General features: G+C 46.9%; 1 protein-coding gene across 40 annotated transcripts in view; it reads right to left on the reverse strand.

Annotated features, from left to right (window-relative positions):
• CLASP2 (cytoplasmic linker associated protein 2) overlaps nt 1–24182 on the reverse strand; it is a 277986-nt gene that overhangs the window by 83636 nt on the left and 170168 nt on the right. For 18 of the 40 annotated variants that reach the window (XM_034761038.1, XM_034761043.1, XM_034761035.1 and 15 more), the window contains 3 exons: nt 11507–11524; nt 9350–9451; nt 9191–9217 (listed from right to left, as the gene is read on the reverse strand). In XM_034761038.1, the coding sequence (XP_034616929.1) occupies nt 9191–9217; nt 9350–9451; nt 11507–11524 (147 nt within the window). The remainder of the gene's footprint in view (nt 1–9190; nt 9218–9349; nt 9452–11506; nt 11525–24182) is intronic. The other 22 variants (XM_034761049.1, XM_034761042.1, XM_034761055.1 and 19 more) reach the window with 3 other exon arrangements.

Raw genomic sequence — 24182 nt, forward strand, 5'->3', positions numbered from 1 at the left:
ATGATTAGGGGTCTGGAACGGCTTCCATATGAGACGAGATTAATAAAACTGGGATTTTCCAGCTTGGAAAAGAGACAACTAAGGGGGATATGATAGAGGTCTATAAAATCATGACTGGTGTGGGGAAAGTATTATTTACTCCTTCTCATAACACAAGAATTAGGGGTCACCAAATTAAATTAATAGGCAGCAGGTTTAAAACGAACAAAAGGAAGTATTTCTTCACACAACACACAGTCAACCTGTGGAATTCTTTGCCAGAAGATGTTGTGAAGGCCAAGATTTTGAACAGGGTTCAAAAAAGAACTAGATAAATTCATGGAAGATAGGTCCATCAATGGCTATTAGCTAGGATGGGCAGGCATGGTGTCCCTAGCCTCTGTCTGCCAGAAGATGAGAATGGGCGATAGGGGATGGATCACTTGATGATCACCTATTCTTTTCATTCCCTCTGGGACACCTGGCATTGGCCTCTGTTGGAAGACAGGATACTGGGCTGGATGGGCTTTTGGTCTGACCCAGTATGGCCATTATTAAGTTATGTTCTTATGTTTATTTGTTCTATTAGTCCTCTTTTACGTTGTCTAGGAATTCTTATTTGTCACACTCCTGAGATTTGTAAGCAATGAGCTCTGCTGAAGGATTCAGCTCTGAGTAGGAGGAGGGCTGCCAGTTAGGAATGGGGGAGGGAATGATTTATTTTTCCATACTACCATATGTAAAGCCATCCAAGTATTTCAGTAGCACATCAGGGAGTTCTACCCAACTCATCCCCTTCAGGCTCTGATCCAAACAGAAAGTGAGTTCTTTTGCAAACAACCACAATTACCAGTAAAATACAATTTAAAAGCTTAAGTTTACATTTTATTGAATGTGAAGAATTAGCTAAATCTGAATTAGAATACAAACCTCTTAACACTGACCACCTCTGCAGAAACTGAATATCCATCAACGATTTAGGCATAACCCTTTTTTGCCATTTATTTTGAGAAATTTCCCATCAAAATTTCTTGACTAATAAAGCTCTTTTATGGGTATAAGGCATATGTCTATTGGTCTTTGGATTTTGTAAAAGCTTGTTTGCACAGAACCTGCAAATTCTGGGCGAAGTTTGACCAACGTCCCTTTGAAAATAAAAAGGCCTTCAGGAAATTGTTACTGAAAAATTAATTCAAACTTATAGTAAGGAAGGTTTTATAACCAAATGAATTTGTTCACTTTTAATTTCTGCTATTCCATTACTATCTAAAAAAGGGTATATTATGGACTAATGACCTTTTTAAGTTACTACACTTTCTGTGCACTTTAAAGCATCATTCTACTCTGAAAAGTGGTTAAAATTATATTGGGGGTGTCATGTGTCTCTTCGGTTTAACAACAAACTTGCCAACTTTACAAACAAAAAGTTTACATACTGATTACTTGTACCTGACAGTATTTGTTTGTGCTGTCCTGGTAACTGCACAGTAATTAACCGTATATGAGTGCAGGTGCACGTTTGAAAATCAGGCCCCAAATTGTTAATTAAAAAATAATGTTTTGTACAAAAATGTATACTGAGTGGAATGGGATAACATTTTTTTTTTAAATCAAAACTGATAATGTTAAAAAACAAACCAAAAAAAAGCCGAAAACCCACATTTAATGACCACATATATTTAGGTTTGGAAGAATCTGATTTTTTTTTTTTATAATTTTCATGAATATCATCACTGTTTATTTTTAAGCATTATTTTTATCAATTTATGTTTTCATGGTTGAGCATAATTATGGGTTTCAAGCATTTTTTATTTTTATCAATTTTAAATGTTTACAGTTGTGGGAAATTATGGGGGGTGTCAGACAATGAGGGGTCAGACAACAATTTAACTACAACAGATGCTGTGATTCAAAAAGAGATGGTTACTTACCTGTAACTGAAGGTTCTTCGAGATGTGTGTTCCCTATCCGTATTCCATTGAGGGTTTTGCATGCGCACCATGTGTCTGGAGTTGGATAATTTGAAAATAGTATCCGTTGGTCTGCGCATGTGCCCTGGTTCACCTTATGGTTTCATCCGAGGTAATAAAGGGCAAGGGGGACCAACAGCATCTCCATTTCCTTTTCCACCACAAATCCAACAGATCCATAGCAGAGGGGAAGGAGGGTGGGAAGTGGAATACAGATAGGGACCACACATCTCTAAGAACCTCCAGTTACAGATAAGTAACCTCCTCTTCTTCTTCTTCTTCGAGTGATGGTCCCTATTGTACTCAACTGAGGGTGATTAATAAGGAGTTGGAGGAGGGTGCAAGGATGGAGATGGAAATGTTGAGCAGAGGATTGCCATGTTGAAGAAGGCATCTGCTGTCAAGTCCTGTACCAAGGGATAGTGTGTAGCAAAGGTGTGCACTGAACTCCACATGGCCACTCCACAGATGTCCCTGGAGCGGCATGTCGTAGAGGGAGGCTGTGGTCAAAGCCTGAGCTCTCGTGGAATGACCCTGCATCCCAGTGGGCAGACGGAGGCCAGAGAGTTGATAGCAAAGTGTAATGCAACCCAAAATCCACTTGGAGATTCTCTGGGTGGAGACTATCTGACCTTGAGTTTTTCTGCTACTGTCACCAACGGTCTGGGGGACTTCCTGATGAGGCTTGTCCTCTGTAGATAGAAGGCCAAGGCCCATCCGATGTCTAGGGAGTAGAGTCATCGTTCCTCTGCAAATGTGTGTGGCTTCAGGAAGAAAACAGGTAAGTGAATGGATTAATGTGAAGCTGGGAGGTGACCATTGGTAGAAATTTGGGATGCAGGCATAGGGAGACTCAATCATAAAAGGGGGTTCCACCATCTTGGACCCAAGTTCACCGACCCTTCTCGCAGAAGTGATAGCAACAAGAAAGGCGACTTTTAATTGAAAGGAGGAACATAGAGCACGATGCCAACAGTTCGAAGGATGGTTTTGTTACTACAAATAGAACTTGGTTAAGATCTCACTGGGGAGCAAAGGGTTTGATGGGAGGGAAGGTTCTGATGAGGCCCTTCCAGAACCAACAGTTAATGGGTGTGTAAAGACCGAGTGCGTTCCATTGGGGAGGGTGGGGGGGTGGAAGGCACTAATCGCAGCTAGGTGGACTCCTAAAGAGATGAGGCTGAGAGGATGTTTTGCTGCTGGAGAAGATGCTTTCCATGTCTGTGGAACAAGCCTGTTCTAGAGACGATGCCCATCCAAATACCATGCTCTGAGGTGCAGCACCTATGGATTAAAATCTAGCTGTTGTAGTGCACCAGCAGATCGTGCATGGGGATGGGAACTGATGGACGGGTGGTTGGGAAACTAGAATTGTCTGGGCCAGCAGGGGGGCTATCAGAATGACTGTTGCTCTGTCTAGTCTGATCTTGTGGAATACTTGTGGTAGGAGCAATAGAGGAGGTGAGGTATAGTTATTTTGGTCTGACCAGGACAGTATGAGAGTATCGCTCTGAGAGTGGTGTCTGAGACCTCCCCAGAGTAATACATGTTGTATTTGCTGTTTATGTGAGAGGTGAAGAGGTCTCTGGTCAGCATCCCCCCATCAGTTGAACGTGTAGTGAGTTATGCAGTCATGGAGTTCCCACTTGTGGTCAATTGCAAACTGCCTGATAACTGAGTCCGCAATCACGTTCCGTTTCCCTGGGAGAAAAGCTGCAGACAAGTGGGTGATGCACCAGTTCCAGAGGTTGACTGCTTTTACACACAAAACGGTTGACCTTTGCCCCCGTTTGTCGATGTGGAAAACAGTGGTGGTGTTGTCTGACAGGATAAGAACATGACGGGCACAGGTTAACAGGAGAAAGGCTTTTCTTATATGCTTTCCTTACAGCCTGGACTTCCAGGATGTTAAAAGCAACAGAGGGTCCTGTGGCACCTTTAAGACTAACAGAAGTATTGGGAGCATAAGCTTTCGTGGGTAAGAACCTCACTTCTTCAGATGTTGATGTTCATCCTGGATTCCTGAGTAGTCCATGTTCCCTATGTCATGTGATCATCCATGTGTGCTCCCCAGTCTATGAGGGATACATCGGTGATGATCATCTTGTCCAGGAAGGAGGAGAACCGCTATTCAGACATGACGTGGGTCCATCCATCACTGGAGGGCTGAGAGTACCCTGGAGGGACTGGCAGCACGAGCTCCATGGCGTGATGGCTGGGCGAGAAAACAGTCTGAAGCCACATCTGGAGGCAGCGAAGATGGAGTTGAGTGAAGGCGGTGACATACGTACAAGAAGCCATGTGGCCAAGGAGTGACAAAAGTCCTGGCATGGACATAAGGATTGTTAGCGGAAGTTATGAGTTCTCTCAGTGTATGGAGCCTGTCCCTTGGTAGGTAGGCCTGTGCTATGACTGAGTTGATGGTGGCCCCTATAAAACCTGTGGATTGTGTGGGGTCCAAGGTTGATTTTTCAACACTGATACTGATCTCGAGGGACGAAAGAAGGCTGAACAACACGGATGTTGAAACTTAGGCTTTGCGTCTGCACTGAGCAGCCAGGAGCCAGTTGTCGAGATATGGGAATACCAGGACTCCATGACGTCTGATGTAGGCCACCATGACTGCAAAAACCTTGAAGACGACACTGGGAGCAGTAGTTAGTCCGAAAGGGAGAACCCTGTTTTGGAAATGGAGCAGACGTGAACATGGGGAATCATCTGTGGGCTGCATGGATGTCTATGTGAGAGCGTGTTGCATATTGAGATCCCACATGGCTTTTTCTAGTGATTGGAAATTGCTGCTAGTGTGACCATACGAAATTTGGGCTTGTGAATGAAGCGACTGAAAAGCTGGAAGTCTAGAATTAGTCTCCGTCTGCCTTTCTTCTCGGGTATCAGGAAGTAAATTGAATAGAATCCAGTCCCGTGATATTCCAAGGAAACACCATCTATCACTCCCCATTGTAGTAAGGAGTTCACTTCTTGGGTGAGGATGCTGTCATGATGGTAGACCCTGAGGAGGGATCGGGGGGCTGTGGAGGAGGTAGCGTGATGAATTCAATCATACAGCCCTGGTGGATGATATTTAGCACCCATGTGTCTGTTGTTATTGCACTCCAAGCTTGGAAAAAGAGTGCCTCTTAAGGGGGTAAGATGAGTGCATGGCAGTAGGCAAGATGGCTGACAGCTGTCAAGAATGTCTTAGAAATACCTTTTAGCTGGAGATTGCATCTGAAGGAGTCAAGTATCAGGGGGTAGCCGTGTTAGTCTGTATCTACAAAAACAACAAGGAGTCTGGTGGCACCTTAAAGACTAACAGATTTATTTGGGCATAAGCTTTCGTGAGTAAAAACCTCACTTCTTCGGATGCATAGAGTGAAAGTTACAGATGCAGGCATTATATACTGACACATGGAGAGCAGGGAGTTACTTCACAAGTGGAGAACCAGTGTTGACAGGGCCAATTCAATCAGGGTGGATGTAGTCCACTCCCAATAATAGATGAGGAGGTGTCAATTCCAGGAGAGGAAAAACTGCTTCTGTAGTGAGCCAGCCACTCCCAGTCCCTATTCAAGCCCAGATTAATGGTGTTGAATTTGCAAATGAATTTTAGTTCTGCTGTTTCTCTTTGAAGTCCACCCTGATTGAATTGGCCCTGTCAACACTGGTTCTCCACTTGTGAAGTAACTCCCTGCTCTCCATGTGTCAGTATATAATGCCTGCAACTGTAACTTTCACTCTATGCATCCGAAGAAGTGAGGTTTTTACTCACGAAAGCTTATGCCCAAATAAATCTGTTAGTCTTTAAGGTGCCACCAGACTCATCTGAAGGAGGAAGCCTGTGAAGGTGGTCTTGGAGGGTTGGATCTTTGTCCTTTGTTTCTTCTGTGGATGTGCATAAGGTCTCTGGTGGGAAAACTGGGAGGCTCTGTAGCATAGTGTGGGTGGCAGGTGCTGAAGCTTACATTTTGGAGCAGGCATAAAAATACCCAGTGAACATAGGGTAATTTTGGAGGCTCTGAGAGTATGAAGGGAATCATCAGTCTTTTGATTAAAAAGATGGGATTCATCAAAAGGGAAGTTTTCTATAGTGTTCTGTACCTGCCGAGGAAAAACACAGGAGTGGAGCCACGATCCCCTCCGCATGACTATGCTTGCAGCCATAGTCCTGGAAGAAGCATCTGCCACATCCACCACTGATTGGTGCATTGTTCTTGCCACCAGCTTCCCTTCCTCTATGATCACCTGGAAATAAGCCCAGTCTTGCGGAGGACGTTTTCAGCAAATTCCTCCATTTTGTTATAATGCAGGAAAACATATTTGGCTAGTAATACCTGATAGTTCAAAATCCTGAATTGGAGACTGACCAAGGAAAAGACCTTACAGTCCAAAAGGTCCAATTGCTTACCCTCTCTGATGGATGATGTGGAAGGTGCGTGTTGTTGCCTGGATTGTTCAGTTGCTGCCTGACCCACAAGTGGGTTCGGGGTGTGTGTGAGAAAAGAAACTAAGACCCCTTAGCTGGAACATATAATTGCTTTTCCCCTGGAGGTAGGCGTGCATGTGGCCGTTGTGTGCCATACCATCCTAGCTGGTTTAAGGACAGCATTATTGATGGGCAGTGCAACACTAGTTGGTGCAGATGAATGGAGGATATCCAGGAGTTTATGCTGTGTATCCCGGATTTCCTCCAAGGGGATGTGAAGCTCCCCCACTACTCCATGCAGAAGACCCTGGAATTAGCTAAAGGCAAAGGGGACGCTGAAGTCACTGCCTTGTCTGGGGAAGAGGAAGGGAATCTCTCCGGTTCCAGTGGCACTGTTGGAACTGGGCTAAAGGGCTTCTCTTCCAGGATTGGATCTGAGCTTCTACTCAATGGCCCCTTTAATGGGGAGACAGATGAAGTCACCTGGTCCGCAAGGGAGAGTTCTGAGAGGGACGTATTGGGACCATTGCCCACAATAAGGCCAATATGCTCAATCTGGAGGGAGTTGAGGTGGATCCCCTTGCGTGGGGAACCAGTGGGTCCATGGTGGTTGCATCATATGGTATTGCACGATCCAGATGGCCTTCTAGAATACATGTACTGCTGAAGGGGATTGATGGTCCCTTTCCATCATCCAATTCTTCCGAAGATGAGAAGGTGGACTACAGTTCCTTTGGTGGTACCATCAGAGTCGGCAGAAGCGTGTAGACCATTGGAGCAGGAGGTGAGGGGTGGCATGTCATGAGGGGGAGAAAGAGTCTCCCAAGAGGTCGAGGATCACAACATGCGAGACAATCTCGGTTCCTCTAAAATTAAGATGACCTGGGGCTCGGGTGCTTTTCCCAGTCTTCCTGATGTTAGGGTTAAGTGGTGGTGGAGTAGTGGACTTCCCTGGACTGCACGGGTCCCACACTTTATGGGGTGCCAATGTTGACGGTACCTACAGTTTGGTTCCCTGGGACCACCAGATCCCCTTGCTTGTGGGACTTCTTTTCGTGTTTATGCACTTTAGAGTGCGCTCCCTCTCCGTGACTCAAACTCATGGAAGCAGTATCTCCTTTCTTTGTTTTCAAGGAAGACTTAACGCCATGCTTATGGGAATGCTTCCTTACCTCCAGACTAGTCCCCGGCGTGAGGTCCACAGTGATGGTACCACCAGTGATGAATCCGGACTCAGTAGCAAGAGATGCATATCTAGCTGTTTCAGACCGATGTACTGGGGTGGGGTGGATTTCCCTGGCCGGGGTCTAAGCAAGTCCTCATGGAGACTTTCATAAGGTGCTTCTGGAGGCAAAGGCCCCAACCTTTTCGGGTACAGCTGAGGAAAGACTGGCAAATATGTGATGTAATGTGGGCTTCTCCCAAGCAGTAGAGGCAGCACTGGTGTTTGTCGCTGACTGAGAAGGAACACGGGCAGGAGGCACAGAATTTGAAGCTCAGAGTCTTAGGCATTGTACCCACGTGAGAGTACTGGGAAGAGCAGGAGGGAGGGTAGGAAAAACATCCCCCCCCCAACTATCTATCCTAATCACTAACATTACGATAAACTATGATAAAACAGCTATAAAACACTATAAATTGTAAAATTCTAAAACTATGTACAACCATGTTTTTAAAAGTGCCTCAAAGACAAAGACACTGAAAGTTCTGATCTGGACCAGGCGGTGATGAGAAGGAACTGAAGACACGATTCCTCAGCCTCGCCTTTTATCACCTCAGATGAAATCATGTGGCAAACCAGGGCTCATGCATGGACCAGTGGACACTATTTTCAAATTCTCTAGCTCTGGATGCATGGTGTGCATGCGTAAACCCTCGGTGGAATACAACAGAGACCATCACTCGAAGAAGTTAAAGGTTTATAACTGTTAAAAAACAAACTGTCAACATCACATGTCAAAATATGCAAAGTAAATATCCTTAAATCAAACTCTAATAAATTCTCAAACATCATTTTTCTTATGGTGTCTGTCTGTAAGTTTTAATCATCAGTGGAAATATTTTTTCATTGGTTTATATGTATACAGTGAAATAGATGTTTACTGATAAATATCTAATCCTTCCAAGCCTATACATATTGTTAATTTCAAACCTTAAGAATGCACTGTCATTTCAAAATTTTAAAAATCATTTAAAGCCTAGATAGCATAAATCCCTTTTAAAAGATTGTATATTTTAAATAACCACCACCAATAATTTTAGCTCCAAAATTAAACTATTTCTATTGCTGCTGAGGTAGAAAAAAGTCCCAGTGAAAAACCCTCAGTGAAGAATTTAAAAAGAAACATTAAATGCAAAACAAAAGGAAGGTTGAGGAGTAAAGATACTGGCGATATGTAGAAAACTAGAGTGCACCCAGGTGGCAATGGCAAGTGTCTACTTTATAGTGAAAAGTAGAGGGGAAAACACAATTACTAAATTATACTTTTAGACTACTATTAACTAAAAAAATAAGAGGATTTGGGTACTGAAGAACTAGGATTTTCAGGTCATCTATAAGTACACCACCCACTTTACCTAATTTCTGATATTACATTTTTAAGTATTCTAGCTAGTTAGTACAGAAGGTTTTGTTGGTTTTTTTTTTTAAGACTACAAACTGGCTTTGGTGGCAGATTTAATTTCCTGTTATACAACCTATTTTAAGGGATGAACTAGCCCTAATTTTTCTCCGAAAAATATGACAACACAAATTATCAAAGATTTCAAAAGCATGCAAATACTACTGACCCAAAGCACCAAAAAAAAAAAATACCTTCATTTTTGTCTGGCGATGATGAACCTAAGGCACAGAACAACAACTCAGTATGCAGCTTATGTTTTTTATATTAGCTTTGACCATTGCCATTGGTCAATGAATGTATGCTAAGCATATGGCCTATCTTTTTATCAAGTATTACTGGTAAATACATACGCTGAGATTGAGAGACCACTTTCGTTCGACTACGTCCTCTAGAATCTGTTTTTGAATTTCCAATTCCAACAGACGGTGTTGAAAGCTTTGTTCGTATACGACCTATAAAGTAAAAATGACATTAAGAAAATAATCTTCATCACAAATAGAGATGTCAGAGTGTTAATGAATGTTTTATTAGGTTACTATAGTTGAAAACTGAAGATTTACATACTGGAAAACTCAATCATCCAAACCTCACTTGAAAAAAACTAACTCATAGTAGAAAATTAAATACCGCGATAGATTTAACTGCAAGTTAAGGAACACAAACACTTTTCTTTCTGACCCTAAGTACTTCAATAAAGAATTTATACACTATCAATTTTTAAAATTAAAACTAGCTCATCTTCATCAACACCAAATTAGATAACTCTAGTTTTCTCCAGAAATACACTGATTTTATATTTTTAAATGTAAAGCTTATGAAGTAAGAGTCAAGGAAAATATTTTATAATTTAGGAGGAGAGAAGTACCTAATGTAACAAATATCATACTCTACTCATTACTACTTGAAGGCTGTAATTTTACTAACTTTCCTTTTTCATCCTCTAGGTAACAAAGCCAACCCTGGCTCTCTTTTGAACAGGCCACTGAGGATTTTTGCCAACAATTCTGAGCAGCACTGCTCCAGTTTTTAGAGACCTGCGATCTTCTCAGTACCTCAGGATACCACTATACTCATGCCAATGGATGTGGACACAAAAGTAATTCTTTATGCTTTATAGCAATTTCCATACAAGGTTCTCAAAGAACTTTGCAAAGACTAATGAATAAGTCTCAACATCCATGTGAGGTAGAGAAATACTACCCTTGTTTTACAAAAGGAAGTACTGAGACACAGAGATTTTAAGGATTTGTCTGAAATTACTCAGGAAGTCTATGGCAGAACCCAAACAGAATTCAGCTCTCTCCAGACTGCCAACCGATAAGATTATCTTTTGTGTGACAACATCTCTACTCCTCAATGTTTAGACAATACAAAGAAGGGAAGGTTTCAGCAGTATGAATGACAGTTAATAGGCAGATTACTCTTAAAAGTGAATAGCCAGAATTCTGCATACAGGTCCTAAACCAACATGAGAGCCCCACACAAAAACAATACTTAGAACAGCGAGTTGGACACAATTTTGGAAGGTTGCAAGAGGAAACTGCTTGAGAAGTGACGCTCTAGCGCAACAATTAATTCAATTTAAGACTGCGTTAACTTTAACAATAAAAAAGTTTTGCAGACATATAGGGTCAATCCTTGACCCAGAAGAATTAGGCACACAGGCTCATTATATCTAGTTTCCAGCCCCTTTAGGCTTTCCACAGCAGGATTTCAAGACCAGCCAAGTTAATATTATTCATCCAAGTAGAAGGAACAGTCCACAGAAGAAAGTCTATGGGAAGAGAGCCAGGATAAAGGAGGTTATTCACTTAGCTACTAGAAAGCAATGTATTACCATTACTGGTTAAATTGATTGGGACAAACTCTACCCTCAGTCACCCCATGCATTGGCACTATTTTCCCCACTAATTGTAATGAGGTTTCAGGGCATGTAACTGTGTACAGAATCTGGCCCAGAGAGTTTAGGAATATAGTGCGCCACCAATTTGGTTGATGCTGAATTATCAATAAAGGCCTGATTTAATTTCCATTAAAGTAAAAGACAAAATCTGTTTGAATGTTATGAGGCAAGCATAGTGACTGATTCTCTGGTGCTAGCTTAGAAGGGTTTTAACAATACATTTTAAAATGTTCTTCCATGTTTCAAATAGATAATTAATAATAGCACCTGCTTCCTGAGTGTGTGAGCACATCTGATCAACAGATGAGTTTTTCCTAATTAGTTTGTAATTTAAAAGATACAAACATAATACTCCTGTAATTTTATAGTAAAATGTTAAGCAATGACATTTTTATTGCAAATGATTGCCTGAGAACCAAAATCATAACGCAAAAGAATTAACAAAAATACAACTTCAATAACCAAATATTAGATGCGTAAGCCAAATGGAATGACCCGCCCAACCACCAAAATGAGCTAATTCTACTTTTAGAACTTAGTTTGTATAAATGAAAACATGAAGATGAAGTATTTGCTATTCTAACAAAAGATTAATTTTTCTTACCATCTTCAGAAGCTGTTCCTAAACAGAAAAAAATAATAAAACAATGATATTCCAAACAGCACTATTCTTTGATTTAATTCCTTTTAATGAGAGACTACTTATATGAAATTAGAGTACCTTGACAAAATGTGTTTATTATGTAAGAATGGATCTTAACCTCTGCTCTCTTGCATTGCAACTCCATCATCATTAAACTACAGTGGAAAGTCAAAGGCTACATTGTGAGCTGATTGTAGAAATACATAATGCACTGCTGGACCCCAAACTTCCTTTGAAAAACCATGGAATATCAAAGAAAAATTGAAGTTTTAATCATATATATGAGTTTAAGACAGTTAAGTAGCATGTCAAGAATAGACTTTGCTACCAAGCTTACAACCCACAACCAACTGCTAAGGAAATTAGGTGACAGATGCACATTGTGCACTTTTGCATATAGAATTCCAATACAAGCTCCAGGTTGAAGTAAACAATACAGACCCAGTGCATTAAACATTGGGTAGAGAGAAGCTGATAGAAGATGTTAGAAAGGAGGATTCATTCAAACAAAGTTCAAACTGATGGTCTAAAAGGGTGTACATTTTTTAAGGCAAGTCCTGCTTGGAAGAGGAAGCTGTGAGGAAAAAACGGTTACCTACCTTCTGTAACTGTTGTTCTTTGAGATGTGTTGTACACGTCCATTACACATTAAGTGTGCGCGCGCCGTGTGCATGGACGTCGGAAACTTTCCCTCAGCGGCTCCCGTCGGGCCGGCAGGGCTCCCCGCTCTAGGGTATATATATCCCTGCAGGCCTGACCCTCCCTCGGTTCCTTCTTGCCGGTGACTCCGACAGAGGGGAAGGAGCGTGGGAAATGTAATGGACGTGAACACCACATCTCGAAGAACAACAGTTACAGAAGGTAAGTAACCATTTTTTCTTCTTCGAGTGATTGTTCATGTCCATTACACATTAGGTGACTTACAAGCTTACCATTGGAGGAGGGTAGGAGACAAGGAACAATCGATTGAAGCACAGCCCTGCCGACCACCGCGTCCTCCCTGGTCTGATGATGGATCGCGTAGTGGGCTGTGAACATATGCACCGACGACCAGGTGACCGCTTTAAAGATTTCCTGGAGTGGAACCTGTGCCAAGAAAGCCGCCGAAGACGCCTGGGCCCTAGTCGAGTGAGCCCGGATCTCCGCGGCTGGTACGTTGGCGAGCTCATAGCACGTGCGTATGCGAAGCACAATCCATGCTGACAAGCGTTGCATCGAGATAGGCAGGCCTCTCATTCGCTCCGCAATGGTAATAAACAGTTGAGTTGATTTGCGGAATGGCCTGGTCTGCTCTAGATAAAATGCTAGGGCCCTACGGACATCGAGGGTATGCAGGCTGCAATGGCTTGGGTCCATATGGGGCTTAGGGAAGAACACCAGTAGACAAATGTCTTGGCCCATGTGAAAATGCGTGACCACCTTTGGAAGGAATTTAGGGTGTGGCCTCAGTTGCACCTTATCCTTATGAAAAACTGTATAAGGAGGTTCCGAAGTGAGGGCTCTCAATTCCGATATCCTCCTGGCCGATGTGATGGCCACGAGAAATGCTACCTTCCATGAAAGGTGCATGAGGGAGCAAGAGGCTAGGGATTCAAAGGGGGGCCCCATGAGTTTAGTTAGGACCAGGTTGAGATTCCACGCAGGGACCAGTGTGCGCGAATAGGGAAACACCCTTTCCAGTCCCTTGAGGAATCGGGCTACTGTGGGGTTGGAGAACACCGAAACTCCCAACTCCCCAGGATGGAACGCCAATATGGCAGCCAGATGCACTTTAATTGAGGCGGGGGCAAGCCCTTGACGTTTGAGGTCCAGCAAGTAGTCCAAAATTGACGGGACCGAGGCCCGCAGAGGCTGTATGTGATGAGGCTCACACCAGTGGGAGAACCTCCATTTGGCAAGGTAGGTCGCTCTTGTGGAGGGCTTCCTACTACCAAGGAGAATTCGCTGGACCTGGTGAGAGCACCTTTGCTCTGTATCGTTTAGCCAGAGAGATACCATGCCGTGAGATGTAGCGACGGTAGGTTCGGGTGGAGTAGGCGACCCCGGTCCTGTGTGATGAGGTCGCGATGGAGAGGGAGGGCAATCGGGGCGGATATGGACAATTCCAGCAGGGTCGTGAACCAATGCTGGTGTGGCCACGCCGGGACGACGAGGATAACTGCTGCCTTGTCCCTGTGGGTCTTGAGGAGGACCTTGTGGATGAGTGGGAATGGAGGGAAGGCATACCTCAGGCTCCCACCCCACGGGATCACGAAGGCATCTGCCAACGAGCCCGGGCTGAGGTTCTGGTAAGAACAAAACTGAGGGCATTGGCTGTTGTCCTTGGTGGCGAAGAGATCCACCAGGGGAAACCCCCACCTCTGGAAGATTGAATGCAGGATGTCCCGTTTCAACGCCCATTCGTGCATGTGGTAGGACCGGCTGAGGCGGTCTGCTAACCCTTTTGGACCCCTGGGAGATATGTTGCGATAAGGTGGACTGAATGGGCTATACAGAAGTCCCATAGGCGGAGCGCCTCATGACCCGCCCTGCTTGTTTATGTAGAACATGGCGGTAGTGTTGTTCATCAGAACTGACACGCTGTGGCCTTCTATGGTGGCGTGAAATGTCTGACAGGCGAGGCGAACCACCTTTAGCTCCTTCAGATTGATGTGAAGCAACTTTTCTTCCCTGGACCACAAGTCCTGGGTCCGCAGGTCCCCCAGGTGCACCCCCAAACCCAGGTCCAATGCATCTGTTACTAACATCAGAGTGGGTTGTGGGGCAGCGAAGAGGACCCCCTCGCAATCCTGCTGCTGATCGAGCCACCAGCGGAGGGAGTTCAACACCCGAGACGGGATTGTCACCACCAGGTCTAAAGGGTCTCTGTTGGGGCAATACGTTTGGGCTAGCCACAACTGCAATGGTCTGAGTCTTCGGCGGGCATGTCTGACTACATGTGTGCAGGCCGCCATGTGCCCCAAGAGTTGCATGCAGCACCTGGCCGTAGTCGTGGGAAATTGTTGGACGGAGCCTACGACCCTTTGAATGGCCAAGAACCGTGACACTGGAAGACTTGCCCGCGCTGCCACCGAGTCCAGGACTGCTCCTATGAAGTCCAGTCTCTGCATGGGGATCAGTGAGGACTTGGGCACATTGACCAGTAAGCCGAGCTTGCAGAAAACCTGTAGAGCCAGCGTCACGTGGGAACAGACCTCGGCCTCCGACCTGCCTGCGAGGAGCCAGTCGTCCAAGTACGGGTACACGCGCATCCTTCTCTTCCGAAGAAAAGCTACCACCACGGACATGCATTTTGTGAACACTCGTGGGGCCGTTACCAGGCCGAAGGGCAGGACCGTAAATTGAAAATGGTGCTGGTTGATGGTGAAGCGCTGGAACTGCCGGTGGGCTGGGCAGATGGTGATGTGAAAATACGCATCTTTCATATCGAGGGCAGCGTACCAATCCCCCGGATCCAGGGATGGGATAATAGCTCCAAGGGAGACCATACGGAAACGTGTTTAGACCAGAAATTTGTTTAGTCCGCATAGGTCCAAAATGGACGGAGGCCCCCTTTTGCTTTGGGAATAAGGAAATACCTGGAGTAGAATCCTTTCACCCTTAGGTCCGGGGGGACCTCTTCCACTGCTCCTACAGTGAGGAGGGTCCGCACCTCCTGCATGAGGAGTTGCTCGTGAGAGGGGTCCCTGAAGAGGGACGGGGAAGGGGGATGGGAGGGAGGGGGCGAGGAGAACTGAAGGGTATAGCCCGCCTCCACCGTGCGCAGGACCCAGCGGTCCGATGTTATATGTGACCAAGCACAGTAAAAACAGGACAGGCGGTCCCTGAAACATAGAGGTGGATCCGGAATAGAGTGTGGTACCCTGTCCTCGATCACAGCTTCAAAACCCTGGTTTATTTCCTGGCTGCGGCTTGTCTTGGCCATGATTTTGGCCCTGGTTAGGCGTATTGTTACGTCTCCGCCTGTTATCCCTGCCACGGCTGCGGTACGGTTCTTGTCGAGGACGAGGGTGGCACTGCCTCTGTGGTGGTTGGGGCTTGAAGGGTTTCCTCTGTGTCACTGGGGTATGCATTCCCAACGACTTGAGGGTCGCTCAAGAGTCTTTGAGTCTATGTAGTCTGGCATCCGTCTGGTCTGAAAACAAGCCTGACCCCTCGAACGGAAGGTCTTGGAGGGTGTTTTGCACCTCTGGTGGAAGGCCAGAAGCCTGTAACCATGCCGAGCATCTCATTACTACCTGACGCGATTGTCCTCGCAGCTGCGTCCGCGGAGTCAAGGGAGGCCTGGAGGGAGGTTTTGGCTACTACCTTCCCTTCGTCTACTAGAGCCGTAAACTCGGGTGGTGAGTCCTGAGACAGGGATTCCTTAAACTTGGAGACTGATGCCCAAGAATTAAAGTTGTGTCTGTTCAGAATCGCTTGCTGATTAGCGATCCTCAACTGGAAGCCCCCGGACGAGTAGACCTTTCTCCCAAATAAGTCCAAGCGTTTCGCCTCCTTGGCCTTGGGGGCCAGGGCTTGCTGGCCATGACGCTCTCATTCGTTGACCGCAGAGACGACCAACGAACAGGGAGTTGGGTGAGAGAAGAGGAAGTCAAACCCTTTAGATGGGGCAAAGTATTTCCTCTCCACGCCTTTCGCAGTTGGTGCACTGGAGGCCGGTGTTTGCCATACTGTTTTGTAGTTGGACTGGACCGTTTTTATGATCGGGAGCATGATCCTGAAGGGGCCGGGCTTAAGATGTCGACCATGGGGTCCTCCTGCTCTACCATCTCCTCCGCCTGCAAGCCCAGATTGAGGGCTACATGGCGGAGCAGGTCCTAGTGCGCCCGATGATCAATCGGAGGAGGGCCAAACACTGTTGTGCCTGCCACGGCTTCGTCTGGTGAGGAGAAAGATGTCAGGGCCTTTTGCACATCTTCATCTTCCTGCAACTCCTCACCGATTGGGCGCTCCTCTGGGGCCCATCCCATGACGTGGATCTGAGTCTGCTCCTTCTCGCTCCGGTGGTCTGGAGACCGTGGCCTCCTTGCAAGAGGGCGGGCGCCACTGCGGAGAGCGGGACCGGTATCCCGAGGGCCCAGATCTCGAGGTCCTGGACGGGGGGCCTTGCTGGTGGTAGGCCCAAGGGGTCCAGAATAGCCATTGGCCTGGCTGGCCCCATTGAGGGTGCCAAGCGGCTTTGTGGTCCCTACTGGCCTGTGCCCTGTGGGCATATCCGCCGTACCGGCCCGAGTCTGCCTCCGAAACCACGGACGGTGATCTGGAAGGCCACGGCGGTGCCATGGGAAGGTGCCGGTCTGGGGTTGGAGAGTAGTGCCTCCGTGACCGGGACCTGGAGTAGCGTCTTGCCGATCTGGACCTGGATCGGTACCAGTGATCATGGGATCGGGAACGACTACGGGTGGTCGGTCTCGGGGATCGTGTAACTGACACGTCCCGGTGCCTACTCGAATAGGGCTGCTAGGTCGGTGCTGGCCGCTTATTGAGGCCCGATGGCTGTGGAGCTCTCTGCGCGGAGGGAAGCCAGGAGTCCACCAAGGCAGAGCTCGACCGGGACCGGCGCCGGCGCCGTGAACGGTGCTGAGATGGCGACCGTGATGGGCGCACCATTGCCGGCTTGCCTCTGGATGCCAATCTCGGTGGAACGTCTTTAGTTTGGATGGGGCCCTCAGCGGACAATTCAATGAGGTCCTTTGCTGCCTCAAATGCGTCCGGGGTGGAGGGCTGTTCTAAAAGCTCCTCCAGCCCTTCCTCCTCACTCGATGCGCCTATCCCGGGGCTCGACAGGCCTTTTGGCGCCGGAGCCACTGACACCGGGACCTGTGTCGGGGCTGCAACGGCCTTAGGCGCACTCAAGGTCTTCGTGGGCGCTGCCCTCTTATGTGTGGAGCGTCCTCGGGCCTTGGGTTGGCCCTTCGATTTCGTCGGCGAAGACGACCGGTGCCGGAGATGTTCTCGCTGATTTGGTGCCGTGGGCTTAGGGTGTCCCGCTGGCGCCGGATCATGGACCGATGCCGGGGCACTCTGCACCGAGGCCGACGGTGCCGTCAAAGTGGAGGGCTGTAACACCGTCTCCATGAGCAGCTGCTTAAGGCGAAAGTCTCCCTCTTTCTTAGTCCTGGGCTTGAAAGCCTTACAGATCTTGCAGCGCTCTTTTTGGTGTGCTTCCCCCAGGCAACAGAGACACGAGTCGTGTGGATCGCTTAATGGCATAGGCTTACGGCACATGGCACAAGCCTTGAAGCCTTGGGCATGCGGCATGCCCCGCCGCCTAGGGCCGGTGCCGGGGTTGATCAAACACCTCATACAAGAAGTTTGAGTATTTCTAAAGAACTGTTAACTGCTAAGCTTAACACTAACTACTCAAGAACTGATAACTGTAAAGATAACACTAACGACTATGCTAAGGGACACTCTCAGACGAGAGACAGAGTTGTTCCAACGCCACCACGGACTGTTCCAACGCCACCACGGACGGTAAGAAGGAACTGAGGGAGGGTTGGGCCTGCAGGGATATATATACCCTAGAGCGGGGCGCTGCTCTGGCGGGAGCGGGGAGCCCTGCCGGCCCGACGGGAGCCACTGAGGGAAAAAGTTTCCGTGCACGCGACGCACATACACCTAATGTGTAATGGACGTGAACAATCACTCGAAGAAGAAAACAAAGTTACTGAAAATGGATCACAGTTGGAGTGTGTATGACAGTTTAATGAGGCAAAGTATACACATACATGACAGTTACGACAAAATCTGAGGTAAAACACACATCAGTGCCCTGAAAAGCAAAGAATGGGTGAATATATTCAGGAAGTGACAGGATTTGTAAAATATTCCCACTACTGGTTGGTAATTTTTTTCTAATCCAATGTTGTTTCTGAATTCTGAGCTGACCGTAGTAATCAAAAAAGCCATTCAGCATCTTCACCTCATCTAGAGGTTGTGGGAGGTTAAACTCCTGTAAACTTTGTTAGGACTATGCACACTTTTGCCTCTTCTAGACTGAGCTACATTTACAGCAGGATCACCACTGAAGCCTCAGACACTCCAGCTAGTGCAGTCTGCAACACTCCTGTCTTTTAAAGTGCCACCCTATCCTAATAATGACTTTTTAAAAATCGCGTTGTGAGAGTGTCTCTCAGTTTTCCAAATCAAGTTTGCCCAGCTTGCATATAAAATATATATTTTTAAACTGCCAGTGCTGCAAATTCATTCTGGACTCTTATCAAGTTGCATTTATTCTATCTTGCACATCATCACAAGTAACAGAAGTCCTGAAGAGCAAATTATGTCGTCAGCAATATCTGCATAGTCCCATTCTCTTCCAGACACCTTTGAAAATCCACTGAAGACCACAGGATTGCACATGTCTACCCGAGAGCAGAACTTGGCCTGCAGAGCCCATATTACTTGTGATGATACACAAAATGGGGGGAAAAAAGCAAAACAAAACAAAAAACAGCTTGACCGCAAGAATTCAAGATGAATTTGGGATGCTGCTAATTATAAAAGTGATATGCAACCTAATCAAATTTTTATTTGGAAATCAGAGAAAAGAATACAGAACCGTACAATGCTGTTCGATAGGGCAGACCAATACCTTATGGAATTTGGGCTGCTATAAGCAGAAAGTGACAGTTACTTACCTGTAACTGGAGTTCAAGAGGGTTCTGCATATTTCCAATTACCACCTTGTGGCAGCAGCCTTTTTTTGCTATATCAGCTAGAGTGCTCTCGCATTCCCCCTCCACTTGGTGACCCAAAGCACTGAGGGCAAGGCTATAAATTGGACAGAGCACCCTTTGCTCCTTAGTTCCTTCTACCATACAGCCAGAGAACATAATTACAAGAACTCTGAAAGAGGGTGGGAACTGTGAATATGCAGTGCCATCTCAAAGAACTCCAGTGACAGGTAAGTAACCCTCATTTCTTCTTTGAGTGGCTCCGCATATTCCAACTTACAGGATAGATTGATAAACAGTGCTGATACCAACCTGGAGATGGGAACAGAGTCCTAGTTGAATAAAGACTGAAGTATCGCCTTGCCAAACCCAGCATGCGCTCTAGAAACTAAATTCACAGGACAATGCTTGGTGAAGGTGTGTACAAATATCTGGGTGGCAGCTCTGAAGAGCTCAGCAACTGGCACCAGCCTCAGAAAAGCAAAGGAAGTAGCCACAGCTCTAGTAGAATGTGATCTGATTGAAGCAGGCATAGGAACTCTCACTAGCATATAACTCAAAGATACAGAAGCTTGATCCACTGTGAAATAGTCTGGGAAGAACCCGTAATGCCTCATATTATTCTTGGCATGTGAGAAGAACAGTCTAGAAGTTTTAAATGTGGAAATCAGCTACCACCTTATGTAAAAACTAAGGATCATGTCTAAAGACTATCTTTTCCTTCTGATACTAAGTAAAAGGTGGATCAGCCATGAGTGCATTCAATTCACTCTACTGGCTGATGTAATGGCAATAATTAAAGCAGTTTTCAGGAATAAATGATGCAACAAGCACTTTAGCTGTGGGCTCAAACAGGTATTTCATCAAAGTGGTGAAGACCAAACTGAGGTCCCAAGAAGGGACACGATTTTTAGCAGAAGGATATGCATTTGACAAACCTTTCCTGAAGCATGAACAAACAGCAATCTATCATCAACTCGAATATGATATATGTGGAGATGGAAACCAAAGAAACCTTTATCGATGAATTAGATAGGATCAAGGTTCTTCTGCATCCATGCCTGAAACATAGGCCATTTTGGACAGTCAGATTCTAGTGGACTGTATCCTGGATTTAACCAGCACAGACGAAGAACACGACTGCTCAGGTGCAGAAAGAATCGAAGTCCAATCACTCATGCCATCAGATGAAGGGTCTGCAGGTCTGGGTGAAAAATCCTGCTCCCCTTCTTGCGCAGAAGATCTGGAGACAGACTTCGCCAGACAGCTGAAGGTCTGTGAACCACTGCAGATGTGGCCAAGCCAGGGCAATGAGAATTATTCCTTGCTCTGTCCAGATTTATCTTCCTTGCCACATTTTGTATCAAGGGAAAAGGAGGGATGGCATACATCAAAACCCTCCCTCAGTGCAGAAGAAAAGTGCCCAAGAAAGACAGACTATCCCTACTTGTTCGCGACAAGATTCAGCAGAAAAAGTGTCATCTTTTCTGGTCCAGAGCAAGTCCACAATTGGTTGATGCCATCTGGAAAAAAGGGTCTGAACTAACGGGTCCGTCAGGGAGGCATTCCTGCTGAGGCAATATGCAATTACAGTCAGGCCTCGATTTACATGGTATTTTCTTTGCACAGTTTCAGTTATGCACGGTCAAGTAATTATACACAGTAGGGATTCACTTTTACATGGTGAAGCGCTGTCGCCAAGATGCACAAATCAGGGGCGTAGTCAGGACCCTACACTTGAGGTGGGTGGGAAATGATGGGAGTGGGGGAGGAAAGGCAGGAGGAATGGGGCGCCTCCCCTCACTCTCTCTAGCTGGCCTCATGGGGGGCCACAGAAAGGCTGGACAGGGGCTCCAGGTGCGGGGTCGAGGTGCAGGGGCTTGCACACTCCGCCCACCTGGCACTCCTACTGGGGAGCGGGGTTGGGAGCTTGCTCCGCTCTGCCCACCCAGCGCTCCAGCTGGGGAGCAGGGTCGGGGGCCTTACCCCGCTCCACCCACCTGGCCTTCCAGCCAGGGAGCAGGCAAGCCTCCGTGCCCTAACCCTGCTCCCCGGCAGGAACACCGGGGGTGGAGGGGGAAGAGGCGGAACAGGGCAAGCTCCCAACCCCGCACCCCATCTGCAGCGCTGGGAGGAGCAGGGCGAGCCCTGGACCCCGCTCCCCAGCTGAAGCACCGTGCAGGTAGGAGGAGTAGGGTGAGCCCATGACCCCACTCTCTCACAGGAGCGCCAGGCAATTGGGCAGAGCGGTGCAAGCCCCTGCGCTCCAACCTGCCCCAGGTGCATGCCTGGGTGGCCTCTTCCCAGAGTGTCCATGGCCCCCCGCACAGCTGGCTGGAGGGGCTGAGTGGAGGCGGCCCCGATCCTTTTTGCTTCCCCTCCCCCATCCCATCATTGCCCACCCACCTGAAGTCAGGGCGCATCTCACTGCTCCACACTCCCCAGCCTCCCGAGATGAACCCTCAGAGTTCTGACTTCAACAACATGATGATAATGCTGATACTGTATCAAGTTCATCCTCACCATGAATAAAGGTTAGTACCTGTACTGTAGTAAGTTTGAATTTCATTAAATGTTTTTAATAAAACTTGTAGTCTAGTGAGGTTATAATGTTCTGGGGCATCATGAGCAATGTGCAATATCATCTCTATAGATGAATTTATGGGATTATGTGACCAGAATGTCGCTGGTATAGAGACTGAACAGTGCAGGTGCTAAAACAGATCCTTGTGGGAGGCCATTGTTCAATCTCTGTGATTTGCTAGCAGATTCACCAACATGTACAGTGAATCTTCTATTACCCGGCATCTTGACGATGAGAGTATTGTTCATTATCATTAGCTTTCCCATGCCAACTTCAGAGACCTTTGAGCCATACAGTATCATATGCAGAAGAAAGGTCAATTGATGCTGCCGCTGTTTCTAATTTTAACTGATAGATTTCACAGATTCTATGTAGCTGGTTAAGACCAGTACCCGGTCCAGTTTCTTCAGGAATTCTGGATATATTCTGTCCATTCCTACTGCTTTCCTGGGATTAGTGTTGGAGACCCTCGTCCGTTTCATCTACTGTTAATGGGCAGAAAGGGGTGAATACAACTGGCACTACTTTACTGAGCAGTAAAGTTGTTTGTGGACTTGCTGCCTTATGTTTTTATTCATTGGCACACAGGTGCTGGCAATCAACTATGCAGCAATGGCACCTGCACTTACTTGAGGTGGTTTGCACGCTGATGGAGCTACCCTGCCTAATCTCGCAAATTCATAACTGGAGATGAAGGTGAGGATCCAGAAACTGAAGGCACCTGCCTCCCCTCTTGTGTGCCATGCACTTCAAAGCCAGATCCGAGACATGCTCCAGAGGTAGAGGGTGTACTAGGGCCATCACCGTGGCGGAACTCTTCGGAACTAAGGAAGTACTTGGAGTCAAGACAGGAGCAAGGTCTGCTATGACACCGAATCCAATGGTTCACATGGGCTAATCTCCTTCACTGCTGTGACTGGGGATGGGGCTGATCTCCACTTAGGAACCATAGCAGTGTTATCTGAAACAAGCATAACCAAGAACTCTGATGCATGGGAACTGGCACTGCTAACATTGGCAGTCTTGCTCCTATGCTGCTTTTTCCTCGGTGCCACAGCATCTCAGGCTGATGGTCCTTGTTCACAGGTACCACTCATGTCCATCTTCCAGAATCTGGAAGATATAGTTGGAGCCAATTCTGCAGCTGTGAGGGCCCAGTCAGAGTTAGACTATTGTAAGGCATGAAATACTGCACTGGTGAGGGTGCAGACTGGTCCTTGACATTTTCTCTATAAGTGAGGTGGAGGGATGTGATCACACAGGCCTTGATTTAGACACGTATGTCCTTGGAGGTTTGAAGGGGAGAGACACAGGAACCAAGTCCAGCCCCAACAGAGGATGTGGCTTTTTGGAACCCTGCAGTCTGCTGGAGCCACCAGCGACCACCAGCGCAGAGGTTGGTAGTCCCTGGAAGCAAAGTCTAATCTTAAGAAGGTCTAACCTTAAAGGCCTCCTTAAAGCAGTAGTTGGAGACGAATCTCCCCATCCTGGAGGGCTCTGGGGGTGAGGGTCTGGCAAATCAAACACCCAGATGGTGAATGGTCTTCACATAGACGCTTCAGGGACATATCATCTGATACCAGGAAAATGGCTGGACAGGAAGCGCATCTCTTAAATCAGGTTCCTTTGGCTTCCTCGATTCCACCATTCCTCAGAACTGGGGAAGTACCCTAACTGTTAATAGCTAACTGAAAGCTAACACTAACTAACTTTGAAGAGAAAACTCTTGGCTTCAAGGAACTGGAGGGTTCACATCCGTCCTGGCATGTGATTGGAAGGAACAGAGGTGAGAAGGGCACTCCGACCCCTTTATAGCCTCCACCTTACTGCATCAGGATGCCAACTGGAGGGGTGAAAGAGCACTCTAGCTCAGGAGTGACCAACCTGTGGCTCCGGAGCCACATGCGGCTCTTCAGAAGTTAATATGCGGCTCCTTGTATAGGCACTGACTCCGGGGCTGGAGCTACAGGCACCAACTTTCCAATGTGCCAGGGGATGCTCATTGCTCAAACCTTGGCTTTGCCCACACTCCACCCCTTCCTGCCCCCTCCCCTGAGCCTACTATTCCCTCACTCCTCCCCGCCCCGAGTCCCCTGCACACCACAAAACAGCTGATCAGGAGGTGTGACAAGGGAGGGGGAGGCGCTGATTGGTGGAGCTGCCGGTGGGCAGGAGGCACTGGGAGCCAGGGGGTGAGCTGATGGGGGGGCTGCTGGCGTATTACTTTGGCTCTTTGGCAATGTACATTGGTAAATTCTGGCTCAGGTTGGTCATCCCTGCTCTAGCTGATACTCCTGCAAGCGGATTCTACTGCAAGGCAACACAAATGGGTGCAACACCCATAAATGGGAATATGCAAAGCCACTTGAAA

The sequence above is a fragment of the Trachemys scripta genome, chromosome 2 (genome assembly GCF_013100865.1).
Source record: "Trachemys scripta elegans isolate TJP31775 chromosome 2, CAS_Tse_1.0, whole genome shotgun sequence".
Taxonomy (NCBI): Eukaryota; Metazoa; Chordata; order Testudines; family Emydidae; genus Trachemys; species Trachemys scripta.